We start from the raw sequence: 26,007 nt of genomic DNA, 5'->3' as shown, positions 1-26,007 counted from the left end.
TTCAGTCCCAAAGAAAATGGCCTCTTAGGGGAATAGTGGTTTGGATGAATGAGAGAAAATGATAGTCTGATGAAATACAACCTCTGAATGGGCGCCTGTAGCAAGGCTCGCCAAGAATTGCTTGCTGTGACATTACATTAGCTTCCTCTGCTTGTTTTTCTTCAAAGGGAAAGAAAAACTAAAATCTCCACTGAGGATAGGAAGATGAATGTATTTGCATAAAGGAGGGGAGAGGAGAGTCTGAGACTGTCTGAGGTTTCCTGGGAAACGGAACAGTGACGGTTCTCGGATCACGGAAAGGGTCTCCTGTATCTTCCCTGCTTCCTTAGGAGGCATGCCAGACCAGCACCGGCACCCCAGCCAGCACCGAAAGCAGGCCAGCCTTCCTGGCCTCACACAGAGCTTCAGGGTATCCTGGAGGGAGCTATTTTGGGTGAGGTCTATTTTAGCTTGTTTACCTGTGTGCACCACTGCATGCTGTCAGACTGGAGAAGGATGGGATCTGAGACTCCCTGTCCCAGACAGAATCAAGAGAAGGTCATTTCCCCTAAGTGATCATTCTTTATCCCACAGACCTTTACATTAAGATACAAGGCCCCAGCTCCCAGCACTGAAGGACAAATGTTAATGGAACTGACTTCTGTGGGAAGTAACAAGAGATGTGAATGTGGCCCAGATCCTTATTTTGGACAAATTGTTTTTCTGTCACTTTACTTTGTCAGTAAATAGAAAGTCTACAAGCTATACATGTGTTTGCTTCTTTTAACTGGCATTGCCAAATTAGTGTGCATTTGCCCACTCTTTAGGGCTTCTGTCTCAGAGAAAGGTAATTATAGCCTGAACCATATGAGTGTCACTAAAAACTAGATTGGCTTCAGAGTCTGGTCAGCTGAAACCAGGCTGTATGGACCCACCAACAATTCAGCAAATATGAAGGAAAATTCCCATTTGGATATTCCTTTATTTATAGAGCGGTTAGGTAGAAAAAAAATTATTTTTTCAGTTCTCTTTGCCTGGGTTTCAATTCTGAAGGTGTTTATTAAATCTCCTCTTAGCTCTCCTTTGATGACAAAGTTCTCTAACTAGGACCTGAATAAATGGCCCTAATACTACTAATAACCACCATTTATTGATTACTTGTTTTGTGCTAGGTTCTAGCTCATTACCTTTAGTATCAAATTTACCTTTCACAACAATCTTAAGAATAGATAAATTTATTATGCCCATTTTGCAAATGAAAAAACTAAAGCCCAAAGAGATTAAGCAATTGGCCCAAGGTCACACAGCTAATAAGTGGAGAAACCAGGAATCAACTTCAGGGCTGTCTTACTCATGCCTTTAAGTAATACACTATTCTACTTTAATTTTTAAGATCAGTGGTAATTGTCAGCACGATGATTCCATGACCACAGGTCATAGATAGCCATAGGACATCTAACTTATAATCCTATGCCATTCTGAATATCCATAAAAGATGTATGTTCCTGAAATAGTAGTGAATATAAGAGCTCACAAGGCTCTAACATTAGAAGGAAAATACATTTACATTATGTAGGGCCCTATCCAGTTCAAAAGACTTTAGATGCAAAATATGTGTAATGTCTTAAGAATCAAAAAAATACAAATTCAAATCAGTGATCAACTTGAATGAGCATTGCAAGCTTTGTGAGTGAACAAAAGTGAGATAATGTCAGTTTTGCCTTTCAAGTTTTGAAACCCATGACACTGTGATTATAAAAAGACCCTCTGCCTGGAAATGGTGAGAATAATCCCTCAGAATGTCTGTAGTTGCAGGTCTCATGGCTGGACTAAATCCTTGGTTATAAATAATATCAATGAACTGGATGGTTACTGCTCTGGAGATCAGGCTGTGTGAGTTTAATGGGTTGGTTCAGTGGATGTGCCTCTTTCAGTCCTAGAAGATTTAGAATTAAGAAAAGGAAGTTTGCAAAGAATCAAAATCGTAGTAATAATATACATTTCTGATTTTCTTTATATAATTTATGTTCTTGTGAAACTGAAGAGAATTTGGCTTAAAATGACAGCCTTGAAACTCCAAACTAGAATGTGTAATTGAGTATTTGGTTTAGATGTACAGTTTTAGGTTGAAATCTTACTAAGCGTATACAGTTATTGGAACATCTGAGAAAACTTTAGATTCACTGTATTTACAAGATTAACTTATCAAACTTATGGCTCATTTAAGTACTCAGAAAGGTTTTATTTCAAGGAATTGAAAGAAATCTATTAAATGTAAAATGGCTGTTTGGCATAATGACATTGTTTAATTACTGAGTTCGTAAGTGAGATTAAACATTATTCAAAGCCCCTTAAGAGTGATAGTTAAAATTTGCCAGGTTATAAATAAAATGATAAGATTTCAAAACTTAACTTAAAAGTTTAAGAGAAAACTAAGGTCTTGAATTTATAACTTGGATATATTTAACACTATTGGTTAAAATCAAAAGTAAACTTCTAAAGAATCTTTTCTGCCTAAAAAAGGAGAGAAAGGTAAAAGAAATAAAAAGAAGGGAAGGGGAGGGGAAGAAAATACCTCAAGGACAACAGCAAGCTCTTATCCTCAATCTTCTAAATCACTGCCATCTAGAAGGATGACCTTGAACTAAAAGTTGATATTTCAGAGCCCCCAGGATTGGACAAGAAGCCATCGGCCCAGTAGAGCCTTAGAGCCCTTTCTCAGCCAGGAGAGTGGCCTGAAGACTGAATGAGCCTTATGTCCTTAGGGAGGCATGCACCTTTCATCTCCACTCCAGGCATTTGCACTGTACTGAAAATTTGGATGAAGGCAGAATCTTGGGTTCCTTTCAGCTCTGAAATCCTGTGGTTTTAGGAGTATTTTTCTTCACTTCAAACTCTGGGCCTCTGGGTTCACACTAAAAATAATTCACATTATATTTTCAAAACGAGTGTTAGATAAGAGCGTGGACTTTGGGAACCAGATTATCCTGGGGCCACTGAGTTCTAGAACTGACACTAGCTCAGTGATGAAAGTTATTTAATCTCCATTAGCCTAAGTTGTCTTGTCTGCAGCAAGACAGTAGTTAACAGTATTTAGATCATGGGATTGTTGTGAAGATTAAACTCAGGAGGGAAGAAGAAGTGCTTGGCACAAAAGGTGATTACAGCAACCCTGGAGTGGAAGTAGGGCTACTTGCTGTCGTTATTTTCATGGGTGAGAGATTTTTAAGATAGGGTTAATTGGAAGCATAGGGGCAACATACCTAGAAAATTGTAAACTGAAAACTTGGATGAATGGCAAGTCCTATGCTCTTTACACATCATGTTGTTATCTCTTAAAAGACCCAAGCTTCCTGAATCTAGAGGAATTCAGATTATCCATTTCCTAATCACAGAATTCTTGATGCTTAGGTGAAATTTCTGCATCCTTGCACCTCTTAAGGTCCCAAGGATTTGTAGAATTTTCATCCAACATGAGGGAAGGGATGGAGAAGGGAAGAAGTAGAGTGATTTTTTTTACACTCTTTTTTGTGTATGTACTAGAGTTTCCCTATAATGGTTTTCAATAAACCATACTCCCCAAGGAATCAGGGAGCTGGGTCAAGAGGATTTCTCCTTTTGAGGTCTTGGTGGAGCTTTTGTTCTCTGCAGAGTTGGAAAGAAGCAGAAAATCAAGCAGTGTTCCAAATCCTGTTTGGAACTAGAAAGGGCCCAATAAATATGTAAAATAAAAGTACAGTATACAAAGCTCTCCAAATTGACTGACTGAATAAACTAACACTCACAGAAGTGCAGAATTCTGTATCTGTGCCAAAAAAAAAAAAAAAGGCAGAAAAAAAAGAAAAGACCTATCCAAAGCCACCAGATTAACACTCAAGCTTGGAGCTGACCCCAGCCAGCCTTGCAACCAGAGCAACTTCCAAAAGGACAAGACTAAGCCTGGTGGCTAGAGTGCCGTGAAGGGGACAGACGTCTCACAGGGAAGGTCACTCTGCACACACATGTCTGCTCTGTGTTTCTCTGGGGTTTTCATTAGCTCACTCAGAACACTCTCCCGTCTGCCTCCTCAGGGTCTCCAAAGGTGATGTACCTGGATAGGAAGTTCTCCAGTGACTGTTTCTTGTCTTCCTTGCAAACAATGCCCTCCTTCTTCTGCCTTTCCATGTCTTTGATTCGGGACTGGAAGGTATCAATCACATCGAACACAGACTTCATTGCTATAGGCACCTCATAATATTGCTGTTGAAGGAAAAATAAAAAGCATATAATGTATAAAGGTGTTTCTTCCCTATGTCCAGAGGACAGAGAGCTTGAGAGAATTCAGGGTGGCTCCAGGGAAATCAGAGCCTGGTGGGCTCTTTGATTTATAAATTCTCTCCTGCAGTAGTACCTCTGCTGATTTTTTGAGGTTTTGAATCCACAAAACAAAAGCCTTTACCTTCCATGAAGGTCTTAACTTCACTCTTTTTATTGGGAAGGGTCCATGCCTTCCTCATCACACATGTTCTAGGCTCACTTCCCTACCTCTGGGACTAAGCTGGTTCCTCTTCACTATACAACTGGAGAGAAGGTCAGAAACACTGTACTAAACACAAGAAAACAAACGGAATAACATGTTAGAGTATCTGACCTGAGCAATAAGGGTAATTTTCCACCAGAAGGAGGCCTGCTCTGTGGTCATCAGAAATCTACATAAACTCTTTGTGATTCCCAGAGACTATTTTATTGAGCGAGCATTACTTAAAATTAGGTCATGTTTGCTCAGAAAAAAAGTTGGAATCTAACTTTTTTGGGGATAATGAAATTCAGTTTCCTGCATCAAAGCTGTCTGGACTTAGAACAGCAACCTGAGGTGGATTTGAGGGCTGGCTGATCAGCATAAGTGCCCTCAATGGGAATTTAGTAAATCATGGAATGTGAAAGCTGGCCAAGACCTTGGGGATCATCTAGTCCAACCTCTCACATTAGAGGTGGCACAACACAAATGCAGAATGAATTATTGAAGGGATCTCTCTCCAGATCCAGAAAAATACTGTAGGTTGAATCAGCTATTCTAATAGCCCAGGCAGCTTTTTTTTAAAGGATTTTCATGTAAGCATGGGCTCTGGAGTCAACCTGCGTGGGTATGAAGTCCAACACTAACTGGGTGAACTTGGGCATGTTACTTAACTACTCTGGGTCTCTATTTGTCCTCTGTGAAACAATGATAATACTTGCTATTTAAATTAGAGGTTTGAGACAAAGATTGTAAACATCTGAGGTGAGTGCTTGACATAATGAAAGCACTCAATAAAGTTAGTTATTGTTAATATTATTATGACTACATGGCACAGTTTTTCAGGGTTCAGAATCTCTGTCCTTATCATAGGAAGAAAGTAGGTGTAAAACCCTACTGTCTTGCCCATGTTGGATCAGGAGGTAAACTTCCAGGTCCTTTCAAAGTAGGTCTATGTTAAATCTGGGTTTTCTGAAAACAGAAGCTAAATACTCTTTACTTTTTATCACCAGGGCCTGGCTGGTGATAAACATTATAGCTATTCAACAATTGTCTGGTGAATGCATGACTTTGATGTTACAGAAGAATTTAGTCTGAGTCAAGTAGCTGGGCCATAGGTGGTCATCCAATCCAACATTTTCCATAGACCACATTTCTAGACACAAATTCTACAGGACAATGGGAACTATTTGGACCATTTCAAAACCTTCCCATTTATGAAATAACTTGTGCTTAGTCATATGTCTAATAGACTCATTGACAAAAAATTGAGTTGCTATCTTAAGGAATGTCACTGCGTCATCCAAAACAGGAACCCGTACCTTGACTCTCATGTCCACATCGGTGAGCACCATGAAGAAGTCATTGTAGGTCATTCCATACTCCTTCCTCAGCTCGCTGATAAGATGCTGGTCTACCAAGTCCTCATCATCCACAACACGCATAGGTTTCTCATTATCTTAAGGTAAATGAAATGTGAATAAATATGGATGTGACAAAACAGAAATCAGTGGGAAACCAAAGGGTGGAGGCCCTGAGACTTCACCCCAAGTTAATTAGAACAGTTTTCATTAGTTGCACACATCTGACTAACATTTTGTTTGAACAAGCGTTTCCAAAGTGAACAAATAAATATAGAAACAAGTGAATAAACTCATTTTGAAAATCACTCTTCCAAAGATGATCAAACCGCCATCTCTGCCCACCGTGGTCATAATGAATCAGAAGGAGCAACGTGAGAGTGAAGCTGCTGAGTCATCCCTGGAAGAAGATTGCCAACTCACTCTGGGGATGAGTCATCACCCTAACTCACCAGGGAAACAGCCCCAGATTCTTTGGTTAAGTTTTATTTCATTTTAAATTTTATTTTAGTTTTAGTTATTTGTTTAAGTCTAAAATCAGTGTCTGTTCCTCCCACTTAGGGAATCACTTTGGGACTCAGTGAACTATGTCATTGCAATAGAGAAAAATAAAAAGCCTATGTTCAAATCTGGTCATTTGGCTCCAAAAAAAGTCAAGCTATTCATAATGTAAATTTTGTAAGTGAATACAATTTTAAGTAAAATGTTACTGAATTTATGGAAGTTTTTAATGTTAGGTATTTTTTCAAATATCAAGCCCTGAAAACAAATTATTATAATTCAGAATGGTTCCTAAAGGTGCTACTGGGTTAATGGGAAGTATGAACATGGCAAATTACTGTGTCTGGAAAGCATTTTGGAAAGGATAGGACAGCTTTATTTACTTCTTCTCTCCCATACAGGTCACAGTGTTTCCCTCAACCCTATTAAAATTTTTATCTGCAAAATAATCCCCTGTATTTTAAAAAAATGTGCAAAAGTTAAAGTTAGCAAATATGTGATAACAGATCTATTACAGAAGGGAATTTATCAGTTATTATCAATACTGCTATCCAATGAATAGTACTACAGTAGAAAAAAAACACAATTTTGCAGATACAGAGGTTATACAGCTGAGTACCACAGACTATTACTCTTTTATTGATATAAAGGGGACAATTACAATTTAAGTATTACTTTGGTTTATTTGATTAGGATTTTTGAAAGTACATAAACAAAAAGCTTCATTTTCCCAAGCAGATCATAATGAGAGGGGAGAGAATGCTATCATTAATAAAATATAAATTAATTTAAAAGAATTGTTAGGTTCATGGTGTTGGTTTTTGTTTAGTATAGCTCACTGAATAAAAACAGCAACTTGCAGAATAAAATGCATAGTATGATGTTATTCTTAAAAGGAAATAAAGCAAAAGAAAACATAATACATCCATATGGGAATATGCATAGTAAAAAGTCCAAAAGGACATACAGCTGATAAAAATGGTTGCCTCTGGGGAGTGGGAAGAGGTGAGGTAGAAAATTCCACTGTTTACTCCATGTAAGTCTATATTATTTAAATTTTAACAAGGAGCATATTTTACTTTGTGATTAATAATAACAACAATAATAATAATAATGAAGGAAATCATTAAAAAACTGATTTGTAAATGTCCTCAACAACTAATGTTCTGATTCTAAGACTTTACAAACCAAATTTTATCTTGAACCTAGGAATTGCTATTTTTAATCCATAACATACATTCATTTTTGCTTTTGTTCATTGAACAAAATATTTGCTGCCAGTGTCCTAAGCGGATTCTGTGCTGGATGCTGAATTCAGAGATAAGTAACTTGGACAGAGTTCAAGTTCCTAAGTAGAATCAAAATTAGAACATTTACATCTACCTAACAGATAAAGTCACAAAAACCATTGAATGGCTAAGTTGAAAGGAAATTGGAGACTGTAGTGGATTTCAAAAATGGTCCCAATTCTCCACCCTTCCCTATGCTTACACTTTGCCCAGTAGCTGTAGCTCCCTGTCATGGTGGATGGGTTGAACTGTCCTACCTCTTGATTCTGAGCTCATCTATATAACTTGCTTCGGTCAGGGTTAGCCAGTGTTCACATAAGTGACACAAATGGAGGTTAGAAATGGGCCTGCACATTTGGGATTCCTGCTGCTTCTGCCATTACCATGAGACTACGTCCATACTAGCCTTGTAGAGGATAAGTCAAGCCAAGTTACTCTGGTCTCACCCCAGCCAGGGCTATCCCAGATCAACTGACAGCCAGTTGACCCCTAACATGTGTGCAAGCCCAGCCAAGATCAGCAGAACCACCTAACCAATAGGCAGCTGACTGCAAACACATGCGCAAGCCTAGCCAAGCCAAGCCTAAATCAGCTAAACCTTTCAAGCTTGTGACTCAATGAATGTTTAATGCCGTATGACACTGAAGTGTGTGGGTCTTTATTACATAGCCTTATTGTGGCAATAGATAACTGCTACAGACATTATCTGGCCCAACACAGTCACATTACTGAAGATGAAACCAAGGACTGCAGTGGACACTCTGTAGTGCTGGCCAGATCCTACCTTCAGGACTAAAGCTGCTGTGAATGTTAGCAGCTGAATCCCTCTCTGAAAACTGCTCTCCTTAGCAAAGTGCTGCCTTTCCCCAGATCACACCCTTACAAAGAGACAGCCCACATTCAGTGGTTGCTGCAGGGGGGGAGGGAGTAGATATAACAGCTGCCCCCTTGCCTCAAAGTGAACAACGCTGAAGGGCCAATTGCATTCAAATTCTCTCTCTGTCACTTTGTATCCCTCACCCCTCATAGGCATTATTCCTGAGAATACTCCACATTAACCTCTTGCATGCAAATCTCAGAGTCTGTTTCCCAGAGAACCAACCTATCACAGACACCATGAAGGGAGCAATCTGCTCAAGTTCACATTGCTAGTTAATAACAGACTGCAGGTCAGGACTCAGGTAACATGACCTCACTCCCATCCAGTCCTCTCTCTACTTTCACAAAATGCATCACACTCAAGGATAGAGATGACCCAAGACCAAGATTTAAACCAAATTTTTTTCTACTAAGATATGGAGGAAAAAGAAAAAGAAAACGAACTTCATGGTCTGGATTCTCCCTTCAACTAGAATATTTTCTGAAATGATTTGATCAAACTAAAAATGATAAATAAAACATTTTGCACTCCCAGCCTACAGAAAGATCTACATCCCTAAGCAATGTTTGTGCTGAGAGAATCTGCCAAAGAAAAACAATGAAAGGCCTGACGAACACTGGATCCAACTAGGATGGGGACAACTCTAGAGCAAGACAGAGTCTACCTCTGGCTGAATTCTGAGGAGGGTAAGCGTGAGGCCAGTTCCCGTCTCCAGCTGCCTACTCCTGACACAGGTCTCTGTTACGCTCTGCATTCTGTCTAAATCAGGGCTGGGTGAACAAGAGGTTCTCTTCAGTCTGGAAAAGCAACATAGATTTGGCAGCTTCTTATTAAATTTATCCAAGTTCTGCCAAAGATCTCTAGTCCTCCTCAAGGGTGGCAGGGCTTAAAGCAAACATTCTTTAGAACACATCCTATAAATTGCCCATATGGTCCTGATCCACCTAAAATGATGCACAGATCCAAGCCCATTTGGTAGGATTTGGTCATTCCACACAAACTGCCCCTGGACCTAAGATTTTTGAGGAGGAACAGGAGAGAGGATGAACTCTGCTGTGTGCTGATGAGGACTGGCTCTAGAAGACAAACACCTGCCTAGTTTCCCACCCTTTAAGAACTCCAACTCCAAAAGTCAGTGGTCTTCATGTAGTAGTAAGTTTCTTCATGTATTTGTTCTTCCATGTCTGACTATAGACAGCAATGACACTGCAGAAAAATTCAGCTCCAATTACAGCTTATTAAACACCAACTGTGTGCCAGGCATTGTGTCTGAAGCCTCCCTCTGTGACTGCTGCGTCTCTGTGACATCCATGGTTTCTCCTCTTCCTCCTTCTCATCCCTAAGGAAGGCCCTTAGGCCCTGAAGGCCATTCCTCCAGTGTCCTGGGACCACTTCAGCTCTCCCATTGCTTCAGAAGTTCCCAATTTCCTCTTGCAGTTTTTCAAAGTATGAGTCACTGTCTGCCTTCATCATGAACCTGGAGTGCATGTTAAAATTACAGTCCTTGAATCCAGATCTATCTGGTTCATGCTCCCCGGGGGGCACTATTCCTCTGCCTTAATCAATTGTCTCAATTGTCTAGAAAGACCAATTTGCCAGTTTGTCTTGTCTATGAAGAATGTGTCCTGCCAGGTGCTTTTCTGTCCTACAGACTGACTACTAAACCTTAAAAGTTATTTAAAATGTACTTGAAAAATATATTTAGAAATCTTTAGTGACTTCACATGGTTTACCAAATAAAGTTTGAATTCTTTGTCCTGGTATTTGAAATCCTCTAAAATCGGGTGTCAATCTAAATTTCTAGCCCTCTCTTCCCTTCTATCCTACACCCAACCTTCTGCTCTAGACCAAACCTAGCTGCAAATCAGAATCACTTGAGCAACATTTTAAAAACAGATTCCTGGACCCCATCCCCAAACTGGGTCAGCATCTTGGAGTGGGGAGAGGACCAGGGAGTCTGAATTTTCATTCTGTTTTATAAAGAATGCCTATAAACTGAGATTAAAAAGGCCAACAACACAATAGAAAAATAAGCAAAGGACACTAAAAACAAAGCATAAATGTTCCTGAAACATATGAAAATATCTTCAATCATACTCATAAAAAGAGAAATGCAACCTAACACTATATCACACTAAGATACCATTTTTCACACACCGCATTCCCTAAAAACATTCACAAGTTTGATCGCACAGTCTATTGAAGAGGTTTGGGGAGATAGACATTCTTACACATTTCTGGTGGGACTGCAATATGATACAACTTGTATGGAAAAAATTTGGTGATATCTACCAAAACTAGATACACTTTCTGTTTGGCCCAACAATCTTACTTCTCGAATCTATTGTAAAGATATACCCACATACATAGAGTGACATGGGTACAGGTTAATTCTGAAATTGTTTATAAAAACAATATACTGAAAGCAATCCGAATGTCCATCAAGGGGAATGGTTAAAGAAACTGTGGTAGAATCTCACAATGGCTTAATAATAAAGAATGAGGAAGATCTCTATATACTCATAAGAAAAGATCTCCAGGAAATATATTTAAATGAAAGAAGCAAAACGCAAAGCAGTCCATATAGTATACTATAGTTTGTATAAAAAAGAAGGGGAAAACAGAAAGAAACTACTGTGTAGCACAGGGAACTATATTCAATATCTTGTAATAACATATAATGGAAAAGAATCTGAAAAAGAATATATATATACATATATATATTCACTTTGTTGTATACCTGGAACTAACACAACTTTGTAAATCAACTATACTTCAATTTAAAAAAAAAAAGGGTCTTTCCTAGCCAAGGTAATAAAACAGTTTCCTGTTAGAAAAAAAAAAAGAGAGAGAGAGAGAAGAGGAATATAGGTATTTATATTTATTTGTGTTTGCACAAACAAGCATTAAATGGATAAACAAGGAATCATAAATATTCCTATTGGGGCAGAGAGTAATAAGGTAAAGGGTCAGGAACAGGTGTAAGACTTGTCTGTGTATGCCTTTTTATGTAGCTTTGACTTTGGAATCCAAAAAATGTATCACTTATTTAAAAAAAAAGAATAAAAACAAAAAGTACCTATGACAGAGTCATCATCTACCAAAAAAATCTACTCAGTTTCAAGGCCCCTCCTTTAAATCCACCTCCTTTTCAAAATTCTGTGATACATACAGTACTGTGATGACTGCAATTGGAAGAGCTTATTCCTCCACCACATTCTTCAAGCACTTGTTTTATACACTTGACTTATCAAGGTGTTTTTCACCCCTTGCTTGCAGGGGTTGATCTTGACACTGATACACTTGATGTTGAATGGGATGACTGGACAAGTTAGGGGGTAGCCTCTCCAGCCTCTAGGGCACGGAGTGATTGATAATCAAAGACTGAATAAACAGAGAGGGAGACCACAGGCAGTGTCTGGAAATCTGATCACTCACCCAGCCTTGTCTCCCGGCACAGGGTGGCAGGGTCTAGAGAAGGCAGCTGCCAGGCATAGTCACCACTGAAGAAAGGAGGAATTGGGGCAAAGGGTCAATTTTTCAGGTGCTCCTGTGGGAAAGCAGCATTTCTGCATTGTTATGGATCCTGATGGTTGTGAGGCTGTCCATAAAGAGCAATTCTCTTCAACAGGATCAAAGATAGAGTATTTTAGGCTGAAATGTATTCTATCAGTCTCACTTAGGAAAGTTGTGTTAGAGATTCACCTAGGAATTCTCGACTCACATGAATAAGGAATCAACACTGTCTCTCCTTGTTGGCACATTACACTTCCATCAACTCTTCCACCTCCCTTTTTTTCTTCTTTCAAAAGAAACTATCAAAAAACTGCCTTTGCCCCATAAAAATGCCCTGTGTTCTAACTCTTAAAATTTGGTGATCAATACCAGTGTCAAAATATTTTTCATCTCTACATTTTGCTAAGCACATAAATATATATATATACATGCCTGCTGTGTTTTCCTCCCACTTCTCTTTTCATTCTGCAATAAAATGCCTTTAGCCAGCAACTCCTTCCCACCTGACAAACTTTGTCTATAATTCATTCTCTTAACATAGACACCAATATTCCTATCTTAGATTGATATTTTAAATATCTCTAATAATTAAGAATGCCTTTATGTGTTAGTTCATTCTATTTTTCATCTTCTGTTTGGGGTTTTTTTTTTAATTTTTATTTTCTTTTTGTATTAGGTCATTCTAAACCCTCATATATAATATACTCTGGGCTGGCAAAACCAGTTGGGCTTATTCTGCATTGGAATTTGCTCGAGAACGAATAATGACTGAAACCTTAAATAAGTTTCCTGGTGTTTGTAGGTCCATCATCTATAACTCAAATACATTTAGCAAGACAGGCCAGCTGATGAGTACAGCCCACACTGTAGTTGGATGTGGGCCTCTGCTTTTAAGGACCAGTAAAAGACTGGAAGAGTAGGGAGTGCTTGATTTATTTTGAGGAAAGTAAGGCCATCTGATAGATTTCCAGCTGAAAATCGGTCAAGGCTGGAGATTGGTTCACTGAGACCATGGCGCATGCCAACTCCTGTTTTCCCATGGCTGACTCCCAGTCTTGGCTGAAAGTACCACAGCCTTTCCCATAAGGGTAACCTGGGACATGACATAAGGAGAGAAAGGCCTTCCAGGAATTAGATGAGGAACAAAATAAAAGGCCCCCAAATCATGTCCAAGCTGCCATTCAGTAAGTGGCAAACACCCAAATCTTAATACCTGGTTTCCAATAAGGCAGAAAAGAAAATCTCAGTCCTCTACAGTTCATATTCAACCCAGATGTCTAAAAGACAGCAGGATTAATGTTAAAATTTTGCCAAGGCAGCACCAGATGCTTGTAACAGTTAGGACCATGTAGAGGTTGAGGTGGAAGATATAATGATTTTTCCAAACTTCTCTGAAATAAGGAATGACAATTCTTTGTGTAAGTTGGTGGGTAGCATATTTGACACAGGGAACACCTGGTGGAGGAAGGCTTTCATCACCAGCCAGCATGTTTCTGTACTGGATTGAATACCTACTTCCTCTCTAGACATCTGGATTATAACCAAGCTCACTGACTCATGCTACTATTTGAAAATCCAGGAAGCCAATGGTTGACTCCCAGTTAACCACTGACTATGTGGCTTTGTAGTTTTTTTTTTTTTAATACACCATTTAAAAAATCTTTTCTTTTAATATATATTTATTTATTTTGGCTGTGCCGGGCCTTAGTTGCGGCACGCGGGATCTTTGTTGTGGCATGTGGGAGCATTAGTTGCGGCATACAGAATCTTTAGTTGCGGCATGCATGCGAGATCTAGTTCCCTGACCAGGGATCGAACCCAGGCCCCCTGCATTGGGAGCGAGGAGTCTTAGCCACAGGACCATTAGGGAAGTCCCTCTTGGGCTTCCGTTTTGTCACCAAGAGTAGTAATGCAGCCTGACCCTGAGAAGCAGTTGTGAGGGTTCCCTGTCAACCCTGTGTAATTAGCAGAAAGCAATTTACAAGTATTTTTCAATTATACGTGCTCTAGTCCCTGTGACAGCTCATTGATCTCCAGATGCCTGCCAGATCAAACGGTGGTAATGACCACAATAGTAGTACTTATTATGTGACAGGTAATTACATATAATTTCTTATTAAATCCTCACCATCACCTGTGAAATGTATATAACTATGTTCTAAGCTGAGACTTAGGAAGTAACTTGCCCAAAGTCACACAACAAATACATTGTGACCGTGGATTTGAACCTCTTTATTTAACTCTAGAACTTCTTTTGTGTCTTTTGTTTGTATGATTATTGTTATTGTTGGTAAGGACACACTCTCTCTCTCTCTCTCTCTCTCACTCTTTTTGTTCTCCCTCCCAGACATACATACAGCACAGAGATAAATGTCCACAAACCTATCACTGACCCACAATGATTTATGAGAGGACATTGGAAAGGATGCTATTTATTTTCCTTTAGAACTATCTCAGGGAAAAGTGAGCTAATAAAAATAGAGAATGCATAACTGAAACTTCAAACCCAAATAAATTTGGGAGACCTGCTGGCCAACACTGTACCTATACTAAACAATACTCTATTGTGCACTTAAAAATTAGTTAAGAGGATAGATCTCATGCTGAGTGTTTTTACCACAATAAAAAATATGATTTAGAAAGCTAGACTATATTAAAATCAAGTTGACATTATCACGACATAATTACAACTGATATGTATTCAATGATACCAAGATCACATGACAGAAAAATATGTGAGGTAACGTTACATGTAATGAAGTTAAATGTTAACTAATGGAGGGACTTCCCTGGTGGTCCAGTGGTTAAGACTCCGCACTTCCACTGCAGGGGGCGCGGGTACGATCCCGTCAGGGAACTAAGATCCCACATGCCGTGGTGCGGCCAGAAAAAAAAAAGTTAACTAATGGAAAAAGTATGTTTTATATGCTTTCAGATGAAATATATTTTATGAAAAATATGCAGGATACGCAAATGGTACAAGAAGGATTTTCATTATAATTGAAACAACAATAAACAAAAGTAGAGAAATCATGTAAGAAAAAACGTTTGTTTTAAAAAAATAAAGCTCTAGAGATGTAATAGTTATAAAAGAAACTGGGTGGGTTAGAGGTGGGGCTTCTGACCATGAGGCATAACTACTCACAGTAAGTCTTGCCATGTTCCCATGAGAACGCAGTGAGTTAGACCCAGCTGCCCAACGCTGAGCTGTACGCCTCACACGCATCATTAATATGAAAAATTGTGAAAACTCCACATTCAGCCAAATCCCTCTGCTTTCCAAAAGGACGTGGGCGCCATTCAGTCTGTATTTCCAGTGATTTTTCATTTAGCTTCACAGCTTCTCTCAGCCCCGGCTCATTCCCCCCAAGCCTGGCCAGAGTCAAGGACCCCCAAGGGTCTGCAGGAGCCCCATCTATGAGGGAGTCGCCTGCAGCATAAAGGCTGCAGGAATATCAGATGGTGCTGCTCACAGGCAAGAAGACTCAGGATCCAGAAGAAAGTGTCAGGATACCTCTCTGGCTGCCCCCAACACACTGTATTACTTCTCCCATTTTCCTCCATCTTCCTGACTTTCGAACCATAGAGTGCTTGCATATTTTTCATTTTAAAGTGCCCAAAACTTAAACCAGAACCATTCAGGATGGCTACATATCAGTAATTAGGCAGACTGACCTTTGTTACCACTAGAAAAGAGCCCTCTTGAAACCTGAATTTTCCTTTTGATTCCCCACCGACCTCTCCCATAAGGTGTGCCCCACCTTAGCTGAGAGAATAGCAAGAATATAATAAAGTGTTTCAGAGAACCTAGCTGGAAGTGGTCGATTTTCATGGTGCTGTTGTTGACAGGGCCAAAGATGGTGATCACGGACACTTTCCTGGTGGCCATCTTGCAGAAACTTTCCAGATACTCATCTCGCTGCTGCACATACATATTGTTCTCGGCCTTGGGAGCGGTGATCAGCTGGAGGAGGGTGAAAGCAAGACAATATTAACTCACGGTGATAGTTTCACACAGAGGCAAAAGCCAAAGGGATGATCTGGAATAGAGGGTTGGTAGTGACTGACACCTAAACTAAGAAACTAGATTGTTTTGTTGAATAGATAGTATAATTAAGGCCAAAAGAGACCATTTGGAAAGGCCTTTTTTTAATGACTCCAGACAGCTTAGAGTTTTCTATTCATTTCCACTATTGTTTGCCTTCATTATCAGTTTCCATGTGTCTTGGTTTTCTCATTTGTGAACTCTGCACAGGAATGCTTCTTTCGCAAGGCTGATGTAAGCATTACATGATACTTGGCATGCAACAACTGTTCAATAAATGCTATCTCTCTTGTTTTATTTTTTATTTTTTAAATGACTCTATTCTCTCTCTCTCTCTCTCTTTTTTTTTTTTTTTTTTGCTGCACCACGCACGGCATGTGGGATCTTAGTTCGCCAACCAGGGATTGAACCTGTGCCCACTGCAGTGGAAGCACAGAGTCCTAACCACTGGACCACCAGGGAATTCCCATTTCTTCCTTTATTTTGATCTTCATTATCTTAATTGGCCCCTCAGACATTCATGAATTCAGTGGTTACCACTATTATTTCATGTCTCACACGGTTGAGTTTCATAGACAGGCCTTGGGCACTATGGAACATTCGACGGCTTAGAATTTTTATCAGGCAACCTTGCAGAGAATTTTTAGGACAGCCTTTTGGCCCAGTATTGTCACGGAATACAGTCATTGTCACACTGGGCCTGCATAGAGCTCGCGGGGGATGTGTGATGTTGGAGTCCTCGAACAGGATGGGTTTTACTCTTTCAGTTCAGCCTTCTCTCCAATTCAAAACTGGTATTTTTCACCTAGCCCCTGTGTCTCTCACACTCACTTTGAACCTCTGACTTTTTCTGGGGAAAGAGAAGATAGAGCAATAGAAAGAGATGCTTTAGTCACCAGCTCTCTGGGAAAACATGTATTTCATTATTCTGGATAAAATGAGGATACTCTTATTTTTTAGGGCTCCTCTTGAACCCTCTCCCTAAGAATGCCTCAGTGTTGTAATCGAGCCCGAAATAAAAGCCTTTTGACTCTGGTGATGATTTTTGCTGCCTTTCCCCGAGCTTTCTCCAATTTTACCAGGTTCTTCCTGAGCAGAAACCAGAACTGTGTACCACAATCCATGAGTGTGTGGGCATGTGCTGTTCACCCTGGAAGTCGAAGGACGTGAAGTTTTATGCCGATGATGACCAGGTCTTTGTTGACCTCTCTAACCCCAGCAGCTCACTAGGCTGATGTCTGCAGTAAACACTGTCTACTCACCCATTAGCTCAGAGGCCAGGACTGAACTGGCAGCGAAAGCGTGGCGTCCTAACCACTGGACCACCATCTATACGGTTTCTTTCTTTCTTTTTTTTTTTTTTTTTGGTCTGTGTTGGGTCTTTATTGCGGTGCGTGGGCTTCTCATTGCGGTGGCTTCTCCTGTTGTGGAGCACGGGCTCTAGGAGCGTGGCCTCAGCAGTTGTGGCACACAAGCTCAGCAGCCATGGCTCACGGGCTCCAGAGTACAGGCTCAGTAGTTGTGGCACACGGGCTTAGTTGCTCCACGGCACGTGGGATCCTCCTGCACCAGGGCTTGAACCCGTGTCCCCTGCATTGGCAGGCGGATTCTTAAACACCACGCCACCAGGGAAGTCCCTATACGGTTTCTTTCATTTGACCAATTCAAATTTGTCAACCACTTTTCTACTTACCCATGTAACCTTATAAAATATTTCTGAAGTCTGTGGCTATTAGCTCGGCATATTGCAGAGGGAAAGTCACCATGTTGTTAACCTCTTTATCGAATACTTTATCAAAATGGTAATAAATCTGGTCCCAGCTCATCCTGCTGTTTACTTTGCTCTATCAGAGACGTGTTTATTGCTGCCTGCAGGCTTTCCCTTCTAAGAATTCTCTGTGCTTGAGAAAATACTATCCCTCATGGAAATCAAAATGAGTTCAATAGCTTTCGAGTGGAACATTAACAAAGTTTTTCCGGAATGAAGTTTTGTTTTGTTTCGTTTTTCTCAGATTGTTATTTATCTTAAATAGACATGATTTCATCCATTTTTGATTTTGTGTTTATATACCTCTTCAGATGGACAGGGCGAGTAGGAAATGCTTGTTTTAGAAAAATAATTTCCCAAGAGGAAAATAATAAAATTTCCCCTTATTTATTCATTGATTCCTACTTAGCCTTAAAAAAGATTTAAGGTGGCTATAAAAAGATATAGTGATGGTATTTTCACTTTGTTAGTTTTTTAATTAGCTACATGACATTTGAAAATAATTCTTTAGGTTTTCATGGTAGCCCATATCCAGGAGTTTTGTTTTTAGTTGGTGTGTTTTAGGTTTTTCTTTCTGGCTTTTTTTTGTTCACAGATACACTATTTTAAAATAAATAAAATGAATGTTTAAGTGAGAACACAAAAGAGTAAAAAAACGAAGGTAAGATTTACTGGTAATGATTCTGCACTCCCTGTTCTAAAAGAAGGATAGGCCCATATTTAGAATATATGCCAGATGACTGATAATTACCTGCCTCTGTAACTTCAAATCCATACATAGACTCCATTCCATTCATGGACCCTTACAGTACATGGACAGACCATGATATGACAGGATTTTAAGAGCCCTCAAAGCCCCCTTTGGTCTTTTTCTCCCCCTTGTGCATAATTGAGAATTTCAGAGAATATGTAATCAAATAGAACCTCATTCTCCCCTGCCTGGCAGCTTCTCCCATGTATCTCTGAATACAGTAGCCTTAGGCCCTGGATACCCAGTGGGAACTGTACTTAAATAAATAAAGGGCTCTGATGTTTACTTTCACCTCAGGTCCTTTGCCCAAGGAAGCCTTAACCCACCCGTGAGGTGACATTCATTTAGCATGACTCATTTCCTAGCTTCCAGCCCTCCACAACCTGGCCTCGGGCTTTCTCTAGCTAACTTTCCTCCTATTCCTCCCTTACGTGACCTCTTCACGCTGCAGCCAGACCGGCCTAAATTGTGAAATGAGAGGAATCTGTGCAGAGTGGCACAGAGGAAGGGTGATTGCGTCAAAATTGGAAGGCCTGAATTTTAGCCCTAGTTCAACCCCTGGCTACTCTGCAACCTCAACAAGGCCACTTAACATTCTGAACCTTAGTTTTCTCATCTTTACTATGGAACAACTTCCCTACGAACTCATAAAGCAGTGAGAATCAAGCATATATATTAGTATATATATTATATTAGTATATATATTATATATAATATATACACAGGCTGCGTGCACCAGAGCATCATAGATGTATGTTGCCTCTGAATAATTCACTCACATTCCTTCCTCTGCCTTCACCCATGTCACCCTTCTCACCCAGAAAGTCCTCCCCACCCTTCCACCTTATCAGAATCTGAGTCATTCTTCAAATGCAGCATCCTCCTTAAAGTGTCTTCTAGCCCACAATGCTTTCTCCTTTTAATTACTGATGTTATTGTCTGCACGGCTCATCTGAAATTTATGTCTTTCCTTTTACCACTTTGTTTTATGTTTATGTCATATCTCCCCAACCAGAGGATCCGTTCTTCAAGGCACTTGAAGCCACAGCCCCACCACTGCCGTGCAGACAGTAGAAGCACAATTCTGGCCCACGTTCCTCAGGCTACACAGATCATTCCAGCCAGAGGAGTGGTTCCCTGGTTATGAAAGTCTAGATGCAGCCCATGAACCGTTGGTAAAGACACTCTCCCTTACGTTCAATCTGCTCCTCGAGTTTGCAGCACAGAAAGTAAAAGAGGCTGATCATCTAAACGTATTTCAGCGACTCTTTCCCTGTGTGTTGACATCTACGTCCCATTCATTTTCTAGTGTGGCAGTACTTCGAACAGTGTTTAAAATGGTATCCAGTCCCCGCTTCCTAAAAAGAGCATTCTAGCACTTCTCAGTAAACCTTATTGTCTAGCACTTGGCCTCTTTCCAGTTTGGTGGTGATAAATCAGGGCATGTAAAGTGAATTTAGAATTGTGTTGTTCTTTTTTATGTTTCTGTTCCCACTGGTGTGTTGGCACAAGCAGCCTCAGAGTATAATGGAGCCAGGTTGCATAAGTAAAGGGCACAAACAGGAATGTGAAGATGTCAGGGGGAAGATATTTTAAGTCTCAACTTATTCCAAATACTGTGTTAAGCTCAAAATACTAGGACAGGATTCTGAGAAAGAGCATCCCAGCTGGTAGTCTGTCTTAGTAAACCGGAGCTTTATATCCTTTTCTAAAATTAAACCAAGTAAGTAGATTGTTGTCCCAATATCCAAATTTCTGAGGTAAGGTTAAAAGTATTAACGTACTTGAATTACGGGAGATTCAGTCTCCAAAGAATGCTTAAACTTGAACTTGAATCTATGTACTGTGGCGTGATGAGCCCTCTTGCTCATTGACCAGTAGGTAGATCTCAGGGCACAACATGATGGCTTTTCAGCTACACTCCAGAGTCCAGTGTTTTAGTGATAAACAATGCATCTATATTCTCACTGTTGTCATCCCCAAACCAACACCAACCAGTCTGAGGGGTTAGATTAACTGGAATTCAATCTATTGTTCTCCACTGACTGTGTGGAAAGCCGGTGAGTTGAGGTGCAAAGAACTAGCTGGGTATTAAAGACAGAAACTCTACATTGGTGCTCAACACAAAATGTTGACAACTGGTGTACCTCACCCTTTATATGGATAATTCAAGGTTGAAAATGAATTTTAAAACATCCGTATTACTAACGAACAGGTTCATTTCTCAGTTTCCCCTTCTCTTTATGGCATATGCCCATGATAAGCTCACACCCATGGGAAGGCAGAACAGGGAAGTGGTTTGACCCTCAGTTTTAAAAATCAAACAGACCCCAGTTCTAATTCTGCCTTTGTCACGTATTAGCTATACACCTTGGGAAACTTCTCAACTTGTCTAAGTTTCTGTTGCCTCCTCTGTAAATGGAGTTGATTAGTCCTTCCTCATGGGACTGTTGTGAAAATTAATCCACAGTCTCAGCAAAGCACCTTGCAGGATGTGCCCCTTTCAGTTGACAGGCTGAGAGGCAGAGGGTTTGGAAGCTTGACCTCTGGCCTAAGAATAGGACACCTGGCTCTACCTGCAGCTCCTTTGGAAGACCATTAGGATGCTGTTCACCTGACCATAACCTATACCATCTCTGCCAGTGTTTCTCTAAGTAGTTAAGTAGCAGTTATGTGATGTTTTCACATCTAAAGAATGCTATAAATAAATGCAAAGCAGTAGGTTAACTGTAGTTGGGCACCAAGTTACTGAGAATCTGGAAAGGTGAGCTAAAAGGCCAGCATAATTTCTTGGAATGCAAACCTCATTTCAGTTTGAGCACACGGGTTAGGCTGAGGCCAGTTGGAGGGCTATGTTGTCAGCTGTACTTTAACAGCTTGGAGGCTGCTGAGCCTTAATGAATATTAATTGAATCACTGAAACTTCCTGAATAACATCAGCCATGCTTGACGGGAAAAATGAATGGAAAAAAGTTAAATGGCACCAGCAAAACCTTTCACCCAGAGACCCTGGTCTCCTCTCTGTCTGGTGAAAAAGACACTTTTCTCTCCATCTTTTGACTTTATGTTGTGATTATTTCATCAAGTCTTGTCTAATCCATTCTTATTTTAGACATCCTTACTCTTCAGGGAACACAGTTCCGATATGATCATCAGCTGAGCACACGTGGGACTGAAATGCGAGACTGAAATGCCTCCTGTTGGTATTTTCTTTCTAATAACAATCCCGGTTCTCCGTCCAACCCCAAAGAGCAACCCTGCCATGAGCAATCCCAGCTGGTTTCTGTTTTGCCTCACATGACATCAGCAGAACCTGTCGTTTGAGTTTCATTTGTTAGAAATTTATGATCAGGGATACTGTTAAAAGCAGAAAAGACCCAGCTGGGCTTTCAAATCCCTGACTAAGGGAGTGGAGAGAAAGAGAGAGAAATGAAAGGCATGACTAATATCAGGGATATGGTATGAAAACCCCCCTTTCTTCTGACTCACAAGCTAGGGGCGGTGGAAGTATTTGCCAGATGGGTGCACAATTACAATCCTGACATTTTACCCATGATTATTTCCCCCCTGGTTAAAACCTGACCATGAGGAACACTATGTCTGCCCTGCTGGCCAAATGGCCAGGGTTGGGTGATATGCTTTAGTAGGCTGGACAAAGTCCCAGGCACCCAGGAAGAGAGCAATAAAGCACACTACTCATGCTTTCCCATACCCCAAAGAGAACACTTTGCCCCCGGAGTTTCTGTACTAGGTAGAATTCTACTCTGAAATCAGTGATTCTTCTGGTTCTGACTGGAAACCCGTGTACTCTGGGAATAACCAAGCAGCTGTTAAACTACTCTAACAGTCAGCCTATCCTCTGCTAACCTAAGTTTATATAGTTACTTTAAGGCTCTGGTGAAAAACGAGGTAACAACATACAAAAAATATATTAAAAGACACACACATCACACACACACACATCACACACACACACAAGAACCTGTAGAATCAGCCAAAACTTAGGCTTTGTTCTAATGCATAGATACACACACTATGGATGAAATAGCTAAGAGAATCTGGGGATATGCCCCACCCATGATAAATATCACAGGGGACTCTGCTCTGAATAACATTTCAAATGCACATTTAACTTTTTGAAACCACTAAAGATACATGGACACCAGAGTCACTTTGCTCAGACCATTAATCCAAATTTAGTTGGAAAAACTAAAAGACCCTCTAAAAGATGCCATCTCTTTCGGTGGCAGGAATGCAGGGCATGGAGTCACCTTGTGTCTTCAGCAGGATAGATGCTGTCCTCAATGGCATGGGACAGCTCCCTTCCACCCAGCTAGCTGAGAGAATTATTCCTGACTCAGGTTACCCAACATCAACTTGCTGATCTTTTTCTCTGAATTAACTGCATTATGCCCTTTTCCTCCTAGACAGCCTGGAGTAAAATGTAGCATTAAGAAGCTAGGGGCAAAATCTTGGAAGGGCACTAAAATAGGGGCAAGGAGACATTGAGAGAAGAGGAGCCATTCTCTACACTGATGAGAATTGTCTGTACGTTTAAGATGGTGCTTATTCCTGTCCAAAGCCCTCTTGGGTCTGACTAGGTTCTGGTATCATTCTTTGGACGGTGGCAAAGCACTGGGGGAGGCAGCCTTTAGGGGAGAAGATTTTAGCCAGCTGGTTTTAAAAGTATATTCGTGAGGGCAGACCAACAAGGACCCTTCCCCACTCCCGTCATACCCACTCCCCACCCAGGCTGCCCTACTTTCTCCTTTAAGTCTTCCAATTGCTGATATATACCTAATTAGGGGGGAAAGGAGGACACCTGCCATTTACCCATACACATGCTTCTAGTTTTTAAGCTCATGCAGAGAGAAACGCTTTTCCTAAATTGTGACCACAGCCAGTGCATTCCACTTTAGGTAGTCTTTTATTCTTCGCACTTGGCAAAAGGGAGCGGTACCCTCCTGTGTATCTTTCCACTGTCCTGAGGAAGAGAGCAGTAAAGTGGGGATGGGTCTGATGGGTTTGGAAGAAGCTGAGTACAGGTGCTTCCCTGGGCTCATGGCTAAGATCTCCCAGTCACTGATTCTGTACTTAGGGCTGTGGGTCTGTGTGGATAGAGGTTCATAGAATATATTAACCAAAAGGAACCACTGGCCTGGCTGGCTTTCCTTGACAAACCTCATGATCTTCCTGACATAGCACCTGTTCAGCCACAGGCTGCCATCCAACAATGTGATTTTAGAAAACTAACACACCAAGCCCTAACACTGCCTCGGCCCCCAGAACAATGCCAAGGAGAAGATTACTTACAAGGAGCCTTCGTTTGCCTTCCAAGGGCCCCAGCAGGTCCGTCACCGACTTCCTGGGACTCTGAGTGAAGTGTTTTGCGGGTTTCAGGTGCCCGTCCTGCTCCGTTCTCCCCGCCTTCTTCTTCTTGTTCTTCTCTTTCTCCTGCCTGCTCTTTTTCTCAGCCTTGTCCTTCTTCACTTGCTTTTCACTCTTGAGTAACTTGTCTGCTTTCTCACTCTTCACCCTCTTTTTCTTCTCCTTCTCGGGTTTCTCAAGCTTTTCGTGCTTTTTAGACTCCTTCGCTTTTTTGGGGGCAACATTCCCCACCTGCAGCTCCTCCTCCAGCTGAGAGGCGGTCGGCCGGCTGAGGTCATACTTACCCTCGTACTCATTGCTAAGGATTTTGTCCCGGGCTTTCTTTTGGGGAGGTTTCCCCTTCGCTGGCTTGTGAGGACCCGGCCCCACATTTGGGTCCCGGGGGCCGTGCTCCCACCTGTCCGTGCGGTTGTCCTGGAAACGGCCGGCGCCAGCCCTGGTGCGGGGCTCGGAGACGGTGGTGGGAGGGGCAACCGTGAAGCGCTCGAAGCTGGTGGCCTTGCTGGGCCTCCGGGCGGTCTGCGGCCTCTCCCTGGGCTGCTCCTTCCTGGGTGGAGGGTAGAGGTTCTTGGAGGCCACGGACACCCTGGCAGTGGCCACCTCGGCTGTTGCGGAGGCCCTGTGAGGCTCCGAGGAAGGGTGCACCCGGGGGGTCCAGGGCCTCTGGGTGATCGGAAAGCCCATGGGGGTTGTAGGTCTTGCAGTTACCGTCACCACCCGAGAGGTGGCCCGAGTCACTGCTGTGGCTGCAGCAGGAGGCAGGGTGGTGGCCCGTGGGGTTGTGGGCGGTGGAGGAGGGGCCCCCGCAGCCGTGGCCGGTTTTCTCATCACCTTCAGCCGACTCTCTCTGGTTGGCAGCACCTGTGCTCTCCTCTGCTCGCCTTTCCTCTTCTCACTGCTCAGGCCTGGCCTTCCTGCCTCTCCACCATCGTTCCCCTCCTCCACCACCTGGCCCTCTACCCCGGAGGCCTTACATTTTTGCACAAAACCCTTCTGCCTGATCTTCTCTATCCTGCGGATGGGGCCCTGGTCGATGATCTCATACATGGCCTCCAGCCTGACCGGATAAGGGTAGCGCTCCTCCACCTGCAGCGTCTTCTTCAACAGCACCATGCCAAACTTGCCCTTCTCCAGCTTCAAGAAGCTCATGAGCTTTGGGATGAGGCTGGGGTCCAGGGGCTGCTCCAGGACCCGGCCCTCAGCGGTGATCCTCCGCACCTTGCCTCCTTCCTCGCCTGCCTGGTGGAAAAGCACGATCTGCTGGATGTGCCTTTCCGCCAGCTCACAATACACGTCGTCCTTCAGCAAGCTCATCATGAGCCGGTAGTAGCCTTCCGAGGCGTGGGGGGCCGAGATGACCCACACCCTATTCTTCCCTGCAAAGCTGGCAAGGATGTTGGGAGAGCTGGAGCCAGACGGGAAGCGCAACATTCTTGACCGAGCTGAAGACCCCTCGTCTCGGACCATCTCACGGGGAGAGCTCCGGGCTGCCAGTCTCCGCTCAGTTCTCACTGGGGCGCCGTGGATACCCAGGGAGGCTGACGGTGCCGTGGCATGAGCCACTCTCAACACCGGTACGCTCCTCCTTCTTTGGAGAGGCTGGCGGTTTGCTTCTTCCGGAGTGGTTCTCTCAATTCCCTGAGACCTCCCCGTGTGCCTCAGTAACCGAGCTGGCCTTCTGTTGACGGGGGAAACCGGAGGCGCTTTCTGCCCTCCGTGGCTCCCTCTATTCATGGCATGCGCGTGGGGTTCTGATCCGCACACCAGCCACAGTGCCAGTAGCATGGTAAAACCGGGTCCCATTCTCCATGTCATTGTGCAATCCACTTTGGGAAGGCAGCAGGGTCAAAAGACGGAAAGTGGAGGGCAGAGTAAAAAAAGAAAGAAAGAAAATCATTTAATTGCAAACAGAGCTGGACATTATCTCTTTCTCTATCTTGGCCAAGGGGAGGGGAAGGGGTGGTTAGAGAAGAAGAAGGAGGGAGGTCAGGGAACGGAAAGTCGGATGAGATCCTGTTGCATTTAAGTCCCTGT

At 42.0% G+C, this 26,007-nt stretch overlaps 1 protein-coding gene across 1 annotated transcript in view; it reads right to left on the bottom strand.

Annotated features, from left to right (window-relative positions):
- CCDC80 (coiled-coil domain containing 80) overlaps positions 1–26,007 on the bottom strand; it is a 32,940-nt gene that overhangs the window by 5,896 nt on the left and 1,037 nt on the right. The window contains exons 2-5 of the mRNA XM_082460164.1: positions 23,899–25,799; positions 15,829–15,985; positions 5,797–5,933; positions 4,070–4,218 (exon numbers count right to left, since the gene is read on the bottom strand). Of these exons, the coding sequence (XP_082316290.1) occupies positions 4,070–4,218; positions 5,797–5,933; positions 15,829–15,985; positions 23,899–25,788 (2,333 nt within the window). The 5' untranslated portion in view covers positions 25,789–25,799. The remainder of the gene's footprint in view (positions 1–4,069; positions 4,219–5,796; positions 5,934–15,828; positions 15,986–23,898; positions 25,800–26,007) is intronic.

This window comes from Balaenoptera physalus, assembly GCF_965194825.1.
Source record: "Balaenoptera physalus genome assembly, chromosome: 4".
NCBI lineage: Eukaryota > Metazoa > Chordata > Mammalia > Artiodactyla > Balaenopteridae > Balaenoptera > Balaenoptera physalus.
Note: the sequence above shows the minus strand (reverse complement) of the source record. Positions and strands in the feature narration are given on the sequence as shown.